Source organism: Salvelinus alpinus, chromosome 24, assembly GCF_045679555.1.
Source record: "Salvelinus alpinus chromosome 24, SLU_Salpinus.1, whole genome shotgun sequence".
In the NCBI taxonomy this organism is placed as follows: Eukaryota; Metazoa; Chordata; class Actinopteri; order Salmoniformes; family Salmonidae; genus Salvelinus; species Salvelinus alpinus.
Window position 1 is genome coordinate 33,796,204 of NC_092109.1, and position 18,548 is coordinate 33,814,751.

The following is an 18,548-nucleotide window of genomic DNA, read 5'->3' on the forward strand; positions in this document are numbered from 1 at the left end:
CCTTCTAAGTTCAACATAGTTGTTTTGTCATATACACATGATAATATGGAGGAGTATACCAAAAAATAGGAACACCTTCTTAATATTGAGTTGCATCCTTTTTTTGCCCTCAGAACAGCCTCAATTCGTTGGGGCATGGACTCTACAAGGTGTCTAAAGCATTCCACAGGGATGCTGGCCCATGTTGACTCCAATGTTTCCCACGGTTGTGTTAAGTTGGCTGGATTTTCTTTGGGTGGTGGATCATTCTTGATACACACAGGAAACTTTTGAGCGTGAAAAAAACAGTAGCTTTGCAGTTCTTAACACAAACCGGTGCTCCTGGCACCTACTACCATACCTCGTTCAAAGGCACTTTCATTTTTTGTCTTTCCCATTCACCCTCTGAATAGCACACACACAATACATGTCTCAATTGTCTCAAGGCTTAAAAATCCTTCTTTAACCTGTCTCCTCCCCTTCATCTACACAGATTGGAGTGGATTTAACAGGTGAACAAGGGGTGAACAATTTAACAGGTGAACAATCAACGATTTAACAGGTGAACAATCAACAAGGGATCATGGCTTTCACCTGGTCTTTCTATGTCATGGAAAGAGCAGGTGTTCTTAATGTTTTGTATACTCTGTGTACATGGTACACAGTGCAATGAAATGCTTACTAGCAGGTTAACCTCTCAATAATGGAACAGTAGAACAAAAAAAACTCTAACCACAAAATTAAGGAAATTAGAAGGGGGGGGGGGGATTAGAAGGGGGGGGGGGGATTTCGACACGGCCATTTTCTTGCAGTCCCAAGATGGGAGGGGGGGGCTGAGAATTTCGGCAGGCAAGAAAATAGCCTTGCTGAAATCCTCCCCCCTCTCCCTTCTAATTTCCTTAATTTTGTTGCTAGTCAAATACTTTCTGTGGCACATATCAGAGTCAAATACTTTCTATAGAACAAACTTCACGTCAGGATTGGCAAACGAAATGAATAATTAATGTATGTGTGTTATATTGTAGGCAAGCAATAAACATTTCAGAACAACTACTGGTCGAATAAGACATGGGAGAGATGACGGATTTTGGCAGAGATTTATAGAGACTAATACACTTAAAACAAATAGCCAAACCGAAAACTGCAGACATTACTAGTGCCTCCCCCGCGATCAAACCGACATTAAAAAAAAAATGAAACGCAACCTAACTTGATCAGATATCTCAACTAGGAGCCAAGTCGCAGGAATAAAGAATTGAGTGCGTAGACGTTTACGCAAAGGGGAGAATTCTGGCAGGGGGGAGCTTTTCCGCACAACACCGTCAGTTCTACCACCTCAACACTACACATTTCAAACAGGGTTAAATATGTTGTAGTAAAGTTCAGCTTCAGTCCGCAAGGGGGGCACTGTGTCGCGGTCAGAAGATATGCGCTTCAGTCAGAAAAACGTTCTCATCTCTTCAATCTCAGCAAGCTAGCCAGCCAGTAGCTAATCAGCTAGTCAGCAAAGAAACGAAACTCAAATCAAATACAGTCGCTAGAAATGAACACTTTTCCTAATATCATGATTTATATCAACACCCTTATCTTGCTCATTCACTAAATATACAATTAAATAACTCTGACTGAAACCCAATAGCCTAAGGATGCTGAGCACTAATGCTATGCGGCAGACTGAGTGACAGGCGTTTTTCTGAGTGATGACATTTACATCTAACCGGTGCTGTAGGGGTGGGGTCAAGGGACATGAGCAGTCCACCGTGTTGTGATATCTCGACCAATCACAGCGGACACCGTGTCACTCCAGGGGCTTCTTGCAGTGCCTGCTACTTACTAGCTAGCGCAGTATATTTAATTATTAAAGAATTGGTCAGTAAAACATTTTTTTTAAAGAACTCTATAGTGCAAATGATGTGTGTTTATTGAAACTCATATCAGACTGAAATTTTTATTTTACCATCAAAAACAGTGACAATGTGGGTGCTACAATGATTAGGGATAATACCGAATGAATTATGAATTATGATGAGTGAGAATGTTATAGAGGGTCAAAGATCATACCCCCAAGACATGCTAATCTCTGACTATTACCATTAACCACAGAGGTTATATCTTGGTGTATGATCTTTGCTTCAGTTTTCCATTTTGCTCATCACTGAACAGTCAATAGACATGCATTACTTTGGTGGAATTGCCTTTTAAAACCCCCCAAATATATAAAACAGGCATTGTATTAAATGATAAAATAAGGCACACAGTGTGTGTGTGTGTGTGTCAGTTGATCTCCATGGGTTCCTCTTCATCGTTAATCTGAATAGAAAAACACAAATGGGAAACAATCAACATAATTCAATAGACAATTAAACAGTCCTTATAGAAAAAAAACATGATTTCACAGTAATTATTATTCAACCTGTCCTCAACCTGGGTTTGAACTCACAACCTATTGGTTCACAGCATTTCAATCTTGCCACTACACCTTTACACCACCATGTCTGTGTCAATAACAATGTTTACCTGTTTCCTACACTTTGGACTTCAAAGGGAATCTCAGATTCGTTCAAAATAAATTCAAGATAAATATAGCCCCACAATCATTAGACAACTATACAGAATATTATGCCCCACCATCACTAGACAACTAAACAGAATATTATAACCCACCATCATTAGACAACTATACAGAATATTATGCCCCACCATCATTAGACAACTATACAGAATATTATGCCCCACCATCATTAGACAACTATACAGAATATTATGCCCCACCATCATTAGACAACTATACAGAATATTATGCCCCACCATCGCTAGACAACTATACAGAATATTATGCCCCACCATCACTAGACAACTATACAGAATATTATGCCCCACCATCATTAGACAACTATACAGAATATTATGCCCCACCATCATTAGACAACTATACAGAATATTATGCCCCACCATCATTAGACAACTATACAGAATATTATGCCCCACCATCATTAGACAACTATACAGAATATTATGCCCCACCATCGCTAGACAACTATACAGAATATTATGCCCCACCATCACTAGACAACAAGTGTTTTACATAGAATTATAGATACACTTCTCCTTAATGCAACTGCTGTGTCTGATTTCAAAAAAGCTTTATGGCAAAAGCACACCATGCAATAATCTTGGTACAGCACTCAGGCACCAAAACAAGCCATACAGATACCCGCCATGTTGTGGAGTCAACAAACGTCCGAAATAGCATTTTAAATATTCACTTACCTTTGATGATCTTAATCGAAATGCACTCCCAGGAATCCCAGTTCCACAATAAATGTTTGTTTGTTCGATAAAGTTCATCTTTATGTCCAAATACCTCCTTTTTGTTAGCGCGTTTAGTTCACCAATCGAAATTCACAAGGCGCGGGCAAGTCCAGACGAAAAGTCAAAACAGTTCCATTACAGTTCGTAGAAACATGTCAAACGATGTATAGAATCAATCTTTAGGATATTGTTATCATAAATCTTCAATAATGTTTCAACCGGACAATTCCTTTGTCTTTAGAAATGAAAAGGAACAGAGCTCGCTCTCACGGCCGCGCACATGATTTAGCTCATGGCATTCTGCCAGACCCCTTAGTCAAACAGCTCTTTTCGCTCCCCCTTCACAGTAGAAGCCTGAAACAAGGTTCTAAAGACTGTTGACATCTAGTGAAAGCCTTAGGAAGTGCAATCGGACCAAATTTACACTGTATCTTGGATAGGCAAAGACTTGAAAACCTACAAACCTTAGATTTCCCACTTCCTGGTTGGATTTTTTCTCAGGTTTCTGCCTGCCATATGAATTCTGTTATACTCACAGACATCATTCAAACAGCTGTAGAAACTTCAGAGTGATTTCTATCCAAATCTACGAATAATATGCATATCTTAGCTTCTGGGCCTGAGTAGCAGGCAGTTTACTCTGGGCACGCTTTTCATCCGAACGTGAAAATAGTGCCCCCAAGCCCAAAGAGGTTTTAACCTACAGGCGTCTTGCTGACTCAAGCAATACATGCAGGTAAACTACTGTGCCTTCCCTGAGTCTTCTGTTGACAGCATGCAACATTACTTGCTAATTAGCAGCATACCGTAGCAGTGGCAGCCTATCAGAATATTGAAGGTGTGGCTTTCAGCTACTTGTAGCTCATTTTGGTCTCCCAAGAGAGGGGATGCCATCCCAGTGAATGTGCTCAATTGTATTCTGTTCATAAACAATAAGGTTGTAGAGTGGCAGTTCTCCAGCCTTGTTAAAGGCTGACTGTAATAAGTGCATGTTATACCAAAGAGCCGTTCACTATTTCAGTTATAGCTGGTCACTGTCGTTGTAATAGTCACTTCCCTGACAAACCAAGGAAAAACACTGTACTGTAACCGTACAACACTCAACGTTTATGATGAGTATTTCTGTAAATTGATGTGGCTCCCTGCAAAATCAATGGATGTTTGAGGCAAAACATTACTGAACATAACAAACGGAGATTTTTGGATATAAATATGAACTTTATCGAACAAAACATACATGTATTGTGTAACATGAAGTCCTATGAGTGTCATCTGATGAAGATCATCAAAGGTTAGTGATTCATTTTATCTCTATTTCTGCTTTTTGTGACTCCTTTCTTTGGCTGGAAAAATGGCTGTGTTTTTCTGTGACTTGGCGCTGACCTAACATAATCGCATGGTATGCTTTCGTCGTAAAGCCTTTTTGAAATCGGACACTTTGGTTGGATTAACAACAAGTTTATCTTTACAATGGTGTATAATACTTGTATGTTTGAGGAATTTTAATTATGAGATTTCTGTTGTTTGAATTTGGCGCCCTGCACTTTCACTGGCTGTTGTCAAATCAATCCCGTTAACGGGATTTGAGCCCTAAGACGTTTAATGGCAAACGTTTTGCCAGTAGGTTATTGTGAATTGTACAATAACTTACTGACAAAGGATTTCCAGTTAAGAAATGACAAATTCACAGCAACAAGTTGCCATTAAATTACTGGAAAATGTACAATGACCTCTTTGCATTGCCACTCATCAGTAGCACATACATTTGCAGAACAGACAGTGTCAAAGGAGATGCTCAATTTGCATTGGCATAACCATCAAACACGTAAACTGCTACAACACTTCCACTGACTGTTGGCACAAATACACATATATTTGACCTCTCCCCCAACTATGCTAATGAGCCCCACCAGTACATTGCCATCCCCTATCAAAGTGCTGTGATGAACATACCTTATTTTCTAAATATTGGCTAGAAAAATGTCCCATTATACCTACAAGGTACCGAACTGTACCATGTGAGCTCATATGAATTTGTTCTTAACTGACTTGACTAGTTAAATAAAGGTTACATAAAAAATAAATACAAATAAATACGTGTACCTGTGAAGTGTACCTTTGACTTTTTTGTACCCCAGGGAACAACACTGTACCCTAACCACACCCTTATTTTTGGAGTGTCTTAAATACATGTTCCCGAGCAATGAGTACGAACCTGCTAAATCAATGGCTACAGAGGGACTTCTTTTTAAAAGGAAGAGTCCTAATAACCAAGGCTGGAGGTATCTCTAGACTAACATATGGCGCTCTATCTTTATATCTTGAAAATAAAATAATCAAGGAGATAGCCCAGATGCTTTTCAACTTTCTGTGGAGAAACCGTACCCATTACATTAGGAAAACTGTTGTAATGAACACTTATGAGAATGGTGGGCTGAATTTTCTGGACTTTACTACCTTAAATAATACTTTTAAGATCAGTTGGATAAAACAATTCCTAAGAAGACCCACTTCTATGTGTAATTTTATTCCTCGTCATGTATTCTCTACTTTTGGTGGCCTTAACTTCATGTTGCAGCTAGTTGGTTCCTTTGTTTTTAGAATATTGGTTCCGAAATAATATCTTACAAACAAAACACCACATTTTCTTACTAACAAAAAATCTGTTAGAATTCTAAGTGTATGTATGTCCCTTAGGTCCTTGTGTAATGTGATATTGTACCCCCTAGCCCAATTGTCCTTTGTATATTATGTATATATACTTGTGTTCCCACATGTACTTCCTGTATTGATTTGTTGTTATTAAAAACGTATTTTTTTTTTTTTTAAAGATTAGAGATAATCCTGAATGAATTGTGAATTATGATGAGTGAGAATGTTACAGAGGGTCAAAGATCATACCCCCAAGACATGCTAATCTCTGACTATTACCATTAACCACAGAGGTTATGTCTTGGTGTATGATCTTTGCTTCAGTGTCCCATTTTGCTCATCACTGAACAGTCAATAGACATGCATTACTTTGGTGGAATTGCCCTTTAAAACCCCCCAAATATGTAAAACAGGCATTGTATAAAGTGATCAAATAAAGGTGTGTCATTTTACCTCCATGGGTTCCTCTGGATCTTCATCATTATTCTGACTAGAAAAACACAAATGGGAAACAATCAACATAATTCAATAGACAATTAAACAGTCCTTATAGAAAAAACACATGATTTCATAGTAATTATTATACAACCTAGGTTTGAACTCACAACCTATTGGTTCACAGAATTTCATCCTTGCCACTACACCGCTACACCACTATGACTTTGTCAACAACAGATTTCACCTGTATTCCTACACTTTGGACTTCAAAGTGAATCTCAGATTTGTTCAAAATAAATTCAAGATAAATATAATATTTTTTCAAAGTGATTGAGGCATAACATTGAAACAGAATATTATTCCCCACCATCATTAGACAACTATACAGAATATTATGCCCCACCATCATTAGACAACTATACAGAATATTATGCCCCACCATCACTAGACAACTATACAGAATATTATAACCCACCATCATTAGACAACTATACAGAATATTATGACCCATCATCATTAGACAACTATACAGAATATTATGCCCCACCATCATTAGACAACTATACAGAATATTATGCCCCACCAACATTAGACAACTATACAGAATATTATGCCCCACCGTCATTAGACAGCTATACAGAATATTATGCCCCACCATCATTACACAACTATACAGAATATTATGCCCTAACATCATTATACAACTATACAGAATAGTATGCCCCACCATCATTAGACAGCTATACAGAATATTATAACCCACCATCATTAGACAGCTATACAGAATATTATAACCCACCATCATTAGACAACAATACAGAATATTATGCCCCACCATCATAAGACAACTATACAGAATATTATGCCGCACCATCACTAGACAACTATACAGAATAATATGCCCCACCATCACTAGACAACTATACAGAATATTATGCCCCACCATCATTAGACAACTATACAGAATATTTTGCCCCACCATCACTAGACAACTATACAGAATATTATGCCCCACCATCACTAGACAACTATACAGAATATTATGCCCCACCATCATTACACAACTATACAGACTATTATGCCCTAACATCATTATACAACTATACAGAATATTATGCCCCACCATCACTAGACAACTATACAGAATATTTTGCCCCACCATCACTAGACAACTATACAGAATATTATGCCCCACCATCATTAGACAGCTATACAGAATATTATAACCCACCATCATTAGACAACAATACAGAATATTATGCCCCACCATCATAAGACAACTATACAGAATATTATGCCGCACCATCACTAGACAACTATACAGAATATTATGCCCCACCATCATTAGACAACTATACAGAATATTTTGCCCCACCATCACTAGACAACTATACAGAATATTATGCCCCACCATCATTAGACAACTATACAGAATATTATGCCGCACCATCACTAGACAACTATACAGAATATTTTGCCCCACCATCACTAGACAACTATACAGAATATTTTGCCCCACCATCACTAGACAACTATACAGAATATTATGCCCCACCATCACTAGACAACTATACAGAATATTATGCCCCACCATCATTACACAACTATACAGAATATTATGCCCCACCATCATTAGACAACTATACAGAATATTATGCCCCACCATCATTAGACAACTATACAGAATATTTTGCCCCACCATCACTAGACAACTATACAGAATATTATGCCCCACCATCATTAGACAGCTATACAGAATATTATGACCCACCATAATTAGACAACTATTCAGAAAATCTTCAAATTGCTGAAACAAGTCAATGAAATCAATGATGAGAGAATAGTCAGATTAATTGATAACTAAAATAGCAGCACAGACGGCTCCCGAGTGGCGCAGCGGTCTAAGGGACTGCATCTCAGTGCTAGAGGCATCACTACAGACACCCTAGTTCAATTCCAGGCTTAATCACAAGCAGTCATGATTGGGAGTCCCATAGGACGGCGCACAATTGGCCCAATGTCGACTGGGTGTGGCCGGTGTAGGCCGTCATTGTAAATAAGAATTTGTTCTTAACTGACTTACCTAGGTACATTTAAAAATATATAAATGCCACTCTTTTGCGAAGTGCAGAGATGTATTATATGTAATGAATGTGTATAAGAATGCTATAGACTTTGTGGTGCAGAAGAAAGTACAGTGCACTTGAGATTGTGAGTTCAAATCCCACGTGGGGTCATACTTTAGCTGAACAGTGAGCCTCTAACTTTAAAACAACCATTTCATTACTTTATTTATAATGGTTTGGGATGGACTGAGACCATTAAGGACCATCCCATGACGTCCTGACGACTGGTAGAACCAATGTTTTGAGAAATTCTTAAACATCCTAACATTGTCCTCACCCTTAGGGAAAAACCACATGAATTTCATGCAATCAAATGTTTTCACATGTGAAATGTCACGTGATGTGTTCCAAAAACCCGTTTTCACATCTGAAATGTCACATGATGTGTTCTGAAACCAAATCATGTGATTTTCCACATGTAAAATCATGTGGTTTTTCCGTAAGGGGGATGCCAGCGATCTGAATTTCCTGCTACACCACCTGGTCTGTGGCCATGACAGAGATTGGACACAAATTTATTGTCAAGAATACATTTCTAAAAGTTGCCTAGAATCAGGTCAATAATTATGTGATTATCTGAAAACACCAACAAAAAAGTAGCAGTGCTCAGTACACTTGACATTAAGTGATCACAAATGCTCTCTAGATTTGAACTTGCAACCTTTTGGTCTGGAGTGCATTAATGTCTCAGAAGTGCCACCAGATACTTATTTGATACCAAGAACACATATCCACACACTCTCAAAAATAAGAGTACGGTTACAGTACAGTGTTTTTCCTTGGTTTGTCAGGGAAGTGACTATTACAACGACAGTGACCAGCTATAAATGAAATAGTGAACGGCTCTTTGGTATAACATGCACTTATTACAGTCAGCCTTTAACAAGGCTGGAGAACTGATACTCTACAACCTTATTGTTTATGAACAGAATACAATTGAGCACATTCACTGGGATGGCATCCCCTCTCTTGGGAGACCAAAAAGAGCTACAAGTAGCTGAAAGCCACACCTTCAATATTCTGATAGGCTGCAACTGCTACGGTATGCTGCTAATTAGCAAGTAATGTTGCATGCTATCAACAGAAGACTCAGGGAAGGCACAGTAGGTTACCTGCATGTATTGCTAGAGTCAGCAAGACGCCTGTAGGTTAAAACCTCTTTGGCCTTGGGGGCGCTATTTTCACGTTCGGATGAAAGCGTACCCAGAGTAAACTGCCTGCTACTCAGGCCCAGAAGCTAAGATATGCATATTATTAGTAGATTTGGATGGAAAACACTCTGAAGTTTCTAAAAGTGTTTGAATGATGTCTGTCAGTATAACAGAACTCATATGGCTCAAAAAATATGGCTCAGAACTCAAAAAAAGGCATATGGCTCAGAACTCAAAAAATCCAACTAGGAAGTGGGAAATCTAAGGTTTGTAGGTTTTCAAGTCTTTGCCTCTCCAAGATACAGTGTAAATTTGGTCCGATTGCACTTCCTAAGGCTTTCACTAGATGTCAACAGTCTTTAGAACCTTGTTTCAGGCTTCAACTGTGAAGGGGGAGCGAAAAGAGCTGTTTGACTAAGGGGTCTGGCAGAATGCCATGAGCTAAGTCAGGCGCGCGGCCGTGAGAGCGAGTTCTGTTCCTTTTCATTTCTAAAGACAAAGGAATTGTCCGGTTGAAACATTATTGAAGATTTATGATAAAAACATCCTAAAGATTGATTCTATACATCGTTTGACATGTTTCTACGAACTGTAATGGAACTGTTTTGACTTTTCGTCTGGACTTGCCCGCGCCTTGTGAATTTCGATTGGTGAACTAAACGCGCTAACAAAAAGGAGGTATTTGGACATAAAGATGAACTTTATCGAACAAAACAAAAATGTATTGTGGAACTGGGATTCCTGGGAGTGCATTCCGATGAAGATCATCAAAGGTAAGTGAATATTTATAATGCTATTTCTGACTTTTGTTGACTCCACAACATGGCGGGTATCTGTAAGGCTTGTTGTGGGGCCTGCGTGCTGTACTCAGATTATTGCATGGTGTGCTTTTGCCATAAAGCTTTTTTGAAATCAGACACAGCGGTTGCATTAAGGAGAAGTGTATCTGATGAAGATCATCAAAGGTTAGTGATTAATTTTATCTCTATTTCTGCTTTTTGTGACTCCTCTCTTTGGCTGGAAAAATGGCTGTGTTTTTCTGTGACTTGGCGCTGACCTAACATAATCGCATGGTATGCTTTCGTCGTAAAGCCTTTTTGAAATCGGACACTTTGGTTGGATTGACAACAAGTTTATCTTTACAATGGTGTATAATACTTGTATGTTTGAGGAATTTTAATTATGAGATTTCTGTTGTTTGAATTTGGCACCCTGCACTTTCACTGGCTGTTGTCAAATCAATCCCGTTAACGGGATTTGAGCCCTAAGACGTTTAATGGCAAACGTTTTGCCAGTAAGTTATTGTGAATTGTACAATAACTTACTGACAAATGATTTCCAGTTAAGAAATGACAAATTCACAGCAACAAGTTGCCATTAAATTACTGGAAAATGTACAATGACCTCTTTGCATTGCCACTCATCAGTAACACATACATTTGCAGAACAGACAGTGTCAAAGGAGATGCTCAATTTGCATTGGCATAACCATCAAACACGTAAACTGCTACAACACTTCCACTGACTGTTGGCACAAATACACATGTATTTGACCTCTCCCCCAACTATGCTAATGAGCCCCACCAGTACATTGCCATCACCTATCAAAGTGCTGTGATGAACATACCTTATTTTCTAAATATTGGCTAGAAAAATGTCCCATTATACCTACAAGGTACCGAACTGTACCATGTGAGCTCATATGAATTTGTTCTTAACTGACTTGACTAGTTAAATAAAGGTTACATAAAAATAAATACAAATAAATATGTGTACCTGTGACGTGTACCTTTGACTTTTTTGTACCCCAGGGAACAACACTGTACCCTAACCACACCCTGATTTTTGGAGTGTCTTAATACATGTTCCGAGCAATGAGTACGAACCTGCTGGCACTGCAGAACCATTGATGCGCTCAATCAAGAGGTTGCAAGTTCAAATCCCCAAGCTTTCATGTATACTCTGTGTCAAGTTTCCTTGAGCACTGCTAGTTTTATGTTAACGTAACGTTGGTGGCAATTGTTTACTTGATTCTGGGCAGTTTTTAGCAAAAGGCAGGAATGTATTCTTGCCAATAAGTCTCGAGCCATATCTCTTTAATACTCAGAGACCTGTTGTCACGTGCTCATCATGGCCGCGGGAAGATGTTTTGGGTTGGGGTGCTGTCGGAGGTGGGGGGGATTGTCAGGGGGATTATTTTACACGTAACCCCATAAAATCAAGTGATCAAATGAGATCCCACAAGATCACGTTTTCATGTTATCGCTTAAAATTCATGTGTTTTTTCAGTGATAGGTAGATTCCTACAGCTGAGTGAGAGGTTTCTCCCAGCTCCCTCCTAAACCAGAGAGGTGTTAACATGGTCATACCTCCTCTCTCCATGAAGAGGTGTCTGGTTCATGGGACATGTGCACAGGACGTAGACCACCACTCCAACATTACCCAGCGGGTTGTTGACACACTGAACCTGCAAACAGTCAAGAAGTCACAGGGACGCACAGTATTATACAGAGCCCATGATCACACGGAACTCCCTTCCATCTCCAATTACTAAAGCAAATTACCTTTAAAAAACATAGAAAACAACATCTCATTGCACAAAAGGGACTGTGAAATGACACACAAAAGCTGCTGTTCGGCAAAAGCTAATGGGGATACGAATGAACCACCTAGTAAAGCTATAAGTGGGAAAGATATGAATGTGTGATAATGCCTTTATTTTTTAAATCTTAGACCAGGGGAATGGATGGAAAATATAATGAAACAATGTGTTTCTTACAGTAGGCTGTATATGTATGGGACAGGCCCACTTGTTGTAGACCATCACTCCAGGCACACCCAGATTGTTGTCAACACACCAAGAAAATATTAATTTGGGAGGGCTTATATTTGTCCTGTTACACAGTTGTGTGTAATGGAATTGTGTTTCTTGCATATCACAACTCCCCCTTAGACATCTGCAGGAGTGGGGCCACCATTGTCCAACGCCCCTGAAGCAATTGGAGTTAAGGATCTTGCTCAAGGGCACTGCCACAGATTTATTCACCTTGTCATTTCAGAGATTCAAACCAGAGGCCTTTCAGTTACTGGCCAACGCTCTAACCTTGAGGCTACCTGCCACATTATGTTAAAGACACAGGAGAGGACAGTTTCTTTGGTTATAGGTGTATACCATAAGGTAGTCTTTCATAGGTTAACATACTATGGAATAAACAGTAGTTGATGCTGGATTGTAAACAATGTGGCCAAAAAAATCCTGAAGTAATCAAGGCACTCTCATATAGTGGACATTTTTAAAGCGTTTATCATTTACGGCGTATGCATTGCAAGAATTTAAAAAACACAATCGTCACCCTGATGAAGGCCTTTGTAGCCACAATGCGTAAGTACGTTTTCTATTCATGCTGTGCATTATTTTACCTTGACAACAGTACTGCATAGATGTGCAATCTTGGACCAAGGAAATGGACAAAAAATATGTTTGAACAAACTAAAATACAATTAAAACATTTGCTTCTTACTTTAGGCAGTATGTTTCTGGGAAATGTCAGTTCATCATACACCACCATTACAGAAGCAACCACACTCTAAAAAATGCTGAGTTAAAAAGTTCACAAAAATGTAAATGTATGTGAAAATTAACAACTGCAAAGCACACTGCATATTTTAATTTGCCTTGTTTTGGGCCGGAGCTCATTAGAATAACACCCAGCATGCTTTGCAATTGTTCATTTTTACATATACAGTTAGTTCATTTAGCAGAAGCTCTCATCACACCATATGGTCATCAGACTTTTGATACCAATGTAGGGTGAAAGAGGGTAACAAAATTGTGAACTGCTATAAAGAAATGGTATAGAAAAGTATTTTATATTTTGAATATACAAATGACAACTTTTGAAAGTATCTTGTTACAAAATACATTGGAGTGTAGTTCAGCCCAGTGTAATGCTAAATACATTGGAGTGTAGTTCAGCCCAGTGTAATGCTAAATACATTGGAGTGTTAGTTCAGCCCAGTGTAATGCTAAATACATTGGAGTGTTAGTTCAGCCCAGTGTAATGCTAAATACATTGGAGTGTAGTTCAGCCCAGTGTAATGCAAAATACATTGGAGTGTTAGTTCAGCCCAGTGTAATGCTAAATACATTGGAGTGTAGTTCAGCCCAGTGTAATGCAAAATACATTGGAGTCTTAGTTCAGCCCAGTGTAATGCTAAATACATTGGAGTGTTAGTTCAGCCCAGTGTAATGCTAAATACATTGGAGTGTTAGTTCAGCCCAGTGTAATGCAAAATACATTGGAGTGTTAGTTCAGCCCAGTGTAATGCAAAATACTCAGAAGAATTAAAATACGTATTTCAAATACATGTAACAGAAATACTGCCCTTCTCTGATTGTAGCTCAATAACCCAGCATCAACAACAAAAACCTGGCTCTGGCAATGGGTTGTGACCCAACTGCTGGGTGAAAATAACCCAACATGTGTTGAAAACAAATGTAGTCATTTTTAACCCAGCATATTTTAGAGTGCCGAGGGTCCGCGATTAATAAACCAAAAGCATTTTGATGCATTAGTTGTCACAATTTTCTACTTAAAATGCATCTATTTTACACACCACCCTTAATAAGATGGACCCTAGAAAACTATCTGCATCAGTCAAGTGAGGTGACTCAGCTAGCTCCCAACTGAAATATCTACAAATGATCTTTGTAGATAATAAGTTATTACATTAATAGGTGATGGTAAATAAACATAATAATTACAATAACAATGTGTTTCTTACAGGAGGCTGTGTTTCCTCAGAGGGTCCCACATTGACTCCAGGATCAGCCCTTGGGTGGTCACGATGCCTGCTCTGTAAAACAACACAACACGGTCAATGCTGAGGAAAGAAATGTATGAATATGGACTATTTCACATGAGCGATCATTTGGTATATCCAGGTCTCCGGCAGCCTCTGGAACTGCCGATCTGCGGCCAACAAGGCAGAGTTCATCTCAGCCTATGCGTCCCTCGACTTCTTGGCACTGACGGAAACATGGATTACCACTGACAACACTGCTACTCCTACTGCTCTCGCCTCGTCTGCCCACGTGTTCTCGCACACCCCGAGAGCTTCTGGTCAGCGGGGCGGTGGCACTGGGATCCTCATCTCTCCCAAGTGGACATTCTCTCTTTCTCCCCTGACCCATCTGTCTATCGTCTCCTTTGAATTCCATGCTGTCACAGTTACCAGCCCTTTCAAGCTTAACATCCTTATCATTTATCGCCCTCCAGGTTCCCTTGGAGAGTTCATCAATGAGCTTGACGCCCTGATAAGTTCCTTTCCTGAGGATGGCTCACCTCTCACAGTTCTGGGTGACTTTAACCTCCCCACGTCTACCTTTGACTCATTCCTCTCTGCCTCCTTCTTTCCACTCCTCTCCTCTTTTGACCTCACCCTCTCACCTTCCCCCCCTACTCACAAGGCAGGCAATACGCTTGACCTCATCTTTACTAGATGCTGTTCTTCCACTAATCTCACTGCAACTCCCCTCCAAGTCTCCGACCACTACCTTGTATCCTTTTCCCTCTCGCTCTCATCCAACACTTCCCACACTGCCCCTACTCGGATGGTATCGCGCCGTCCCAACCTTCGCTCTCTCTCCCCCGCTACTCTCTCCTCTTCCATCCTATCATCTCTTCCCTCTGCTCAAACCTTCTCCAACCTATCTCCTGATTCTGCCTCCTCAACCCTCCTCTCCTCCCTTTCTGCATCCTTTGACTCTCTATGTCCCCTATCCTCCAGGCCGGCTCGGTCCTCCCCTCCTGCTCCGTGGCTCGACGACTCACTGCGAGCTCACAGAACAGGGCTCCGGGCAGCCGAGCGGAAATGGAGGAAAACTCGCCTCCCTGCGGACCTGGCATCCTTTCACTCCCTCCTCTCTACATTCTCCTCTTCTGTCTCTGCTGCTAAAGCCACTTTCTACCACTCTAAATTCCAAGCATCTGCCTCTAACCCTAGGAAGCTCTTTGCCACCTTCTCCTCCCTCCTGAATCCTCCTCCCCCTCCTCCCCCCTCCTCCCTCTCTGCGGATGACTTCGTCAACCATTTTGAAAAGAAGGTCGACGACATCCGATCCTCGTTTGCTAAGTCAAACGACACCGCTGGTTCTGCTCACACTGCCCTACCCTGTGCTTTGACCTCTTTCTCCCCTCTCTCTCCAGATGAAATCTCGCGTCTTGTGACGGCCGGCCGCCCAACAACCTGCCCGCTTGACCCTATCCCCTCCTCTCTTCTCCAGACCATTTCCGGAGACCTTCTCCCTTACCTCACCTCGCTCATCAACTCATCCTTGACCGCTGGCTACGTCCCTTCCGTCTTCAAGAGAGCGAGAGTTGCACCCCTTCTGAAAAAACCTACACTCGATCCCTCCGATGTCAACAACTACAGACCAGTATCCCTTCTTTCTTTTCTCTCCAAAACTCTTGAACGTGCCGTCCTTGGCCAGCTCTCCTGCTATCTCTCTCAGAATGACCTTCTTGATCCAAATCAGTCAGGTTTCAAGACTAGTCATTCAACTGAGACTGCTCTTCTCTGTGTCACGGAGGCGCTCCGCACTGCTAAAGCTAACTCTCTCTCCTCTGCTCTCATCCTTCTAGACCTATCGGCTGCCTTTGATACTGTGAACCATCAGATCCTCCTCTCCACCCTCTCCGAGCTGGGCATCTCCGGCGCGGCCCACGCTTGGATTGCGTCCTACCTGACAGGTCGCTCCTACCAGGTGGCGTGGCGAGAATCTGTCTCCGCACCACGTGCTCTCACCACTGGTGTCCCCCAGGGCTCTGTTCTAGGCCCTCTCCTATTCTCGCTATACACCAAGTCACTTGGCTCTGTCATATCCTCACATGGCCTCTCCTATCATTGCTATGCAGACGACACACAATTAATCTTCTCCTTTCCCCCCTCTGATAACCAGGTGGCGAATCGCATCTCTGCATGTCTGGCAGACATATCAGTGTGGATGACGGATCACCACCTCAAGCTGAACCTCGGCAAGACGGAGCTGCTCTTCCTCCCGGGGAAGGACTGCCCGTTCCATGATCTCGCCATCACGGTTGACAACTCCATTGTGTCCTCCTCCCAGAGCGCTAAGAACCTTGGCGTGATCCTGGACAACACCCTGTCGTTCTCAACTCACATCAAGGCGGTGACCCGTTCCTGTAGTTTCATGCTCTACAACATTCGCAGAGTACGACCCTGCCTCACACAGGAAGCGGCGCAGGTCCTAATCCAGGCACTTGTCATCTCCCGTCTGGATTACTGCAACTCGCTGTTGGCTGGGCTCCCTGCCTGTGCCATTAAACCCCTACAACTCATCCAGAACGCCGCAGCCCGTCTGGTGTTCAACCTTCCCAAGTTCTCTCACGTCACCCCGCTCCTCCGCTCTCTCCACTGGCTTCCAGTTGAAGCTCGCATCCGCTACAAGACCATGGTGCTTGCCTACGGAGCTGTGAGGGGAACGGCACCTCCGTACCTTCAGGCTCTGATCAGGCCCTACACCCAAACAAGGGCACTGCGTTCATCCACCTCTGGCCTGCTCGCCTCCCTACCTCTGAGGAAGTACAGTTCCCGCTCAGCCCAGTCAAAACTGTTCGCTGCTCTGGCACCCCAATGGTGGAACAAACTCCCTCACGACGCCAGGTCAGCGGAGTCAATCACCACCTTCCGGAGACACCTGAAACCCCACCTCTTTAAGGAATACCTAGGATAGGATAAAGTAATCCTCCTAACCCCCCCCTCCCCCTTAAAAGAGTTAGATGCACTATTGTAAAGTGGTTGTTCCACTGGATATCATAAGGTGAATGCACCAATTTGTAAGTCGCTCTGGATAAGAGCGTCTGCTAAATGACTTAAATGTAAATGTAAATGTACACAGGAAGCATTGCACAGCTGTGGGTCTTTTCTGTGCCTTGAGATTATAATAGGGCATTATAAACATGCCAAACATTATGAACAGCCTGCAGGTATAATACTTTATGACTTGTCTTGAGTCAAGTCAAGTACATATGACAAGTAAACTTGACTCATGACATGTCTTACAATGCATTATAAGTGCATGATAAAGCGTTATACCTGCAGGCTATAACGTGTTCCTCAAAGAACAACCTACACAAAAAAAGTACTGTTTGTTTGGTTGACCTAACTGCTGGGTTGCAGGTGTTAAAAAGAGCAAGGTTGTGTTGTTAATGCTTGGTTATTGGTGCTGGGTTATTAAGATATATCCCAACAGGTCAGATCAGAAGACTGAAGGTTGTATTCACTTTGACCCTGCCCTTTGGTTTCTGCAGGGTTTGCTATGACATTGACCCTACAAAACAACAGACAACAATTTGATTGTAACTTTACATGAAGACTGTGGAATCTAACAGACAATGAGGAACCATTCTTCCTGGTACAAATAACGCCATGGAAAAAATAAAACCTGCTGTTTTCTTAAAGACACAATCTATTGTACTGATACACGATCAGATAAACCTTTGTCATTGTTCATCTGTAGAACATAGAAGTCATACTTCTGAGATACATAGTGAAGATATTCTACCCTGGATGCTATATCGAAAAATCACAGGATATAAACTAGGTAAGGCTAGCATGCTAACACAAGTAGCATAGGCTAAACACATCCGTATCTATTGATCTAGTGTTTAACATACTGTACATACTTGCTTGTTAAGGCAAAAGCTACCAAACAGTGCTACATGAATAAATATATCAATAATTTTAGGTACAATTAACAATACCATAGTTTTATCTTCGGGACTGAAAAATGCCACGTGCACTCGATGGACAAAATCCGTAAAAGAAGGAAGCCGCGATATGTCGATTCCAAATTTTTTGTGAGACA

The 18,548-nt window shown here is 41.2% G+C and overlaps 1 protein-coding gene across 1 annotated transcript in view; it reads right to left on the bottom strand.

The window, feature by feature from the left end:
* Positions 1-1,913: 1,913 nt before the first annotated feature.
* LOC139552687 (uncharacterized) overlaps positions 1,914-18,548 on the bottom strand; it is a 59,925-nt gene continuing 43,290 nt past the window's right edge. Inside the window, exons 4-7 of the mRNA XM_071364670.1 lie at positions 14,444-14,515; positions 12,028-12,125; positions 6,397-6,433; positions 1,914-2,289 (exon numbers count right to left, since the gene is read on the bottom strand). Of these exons, the coding sequence (XP_071220771.1) occupies positions 2,254-2,289; positions 6,397-6,433; positions 12,028-12,125; positions 14,444-14,515 (243 nt within the window). The 3' untranslated portion in view covers positions 1,914-2,253. The remainder of the gene's footprint in view (positions 2,290-6,396; positions 6,434-12,027; positions 12,126-14,443; positions 14,516-18,548) is intronic.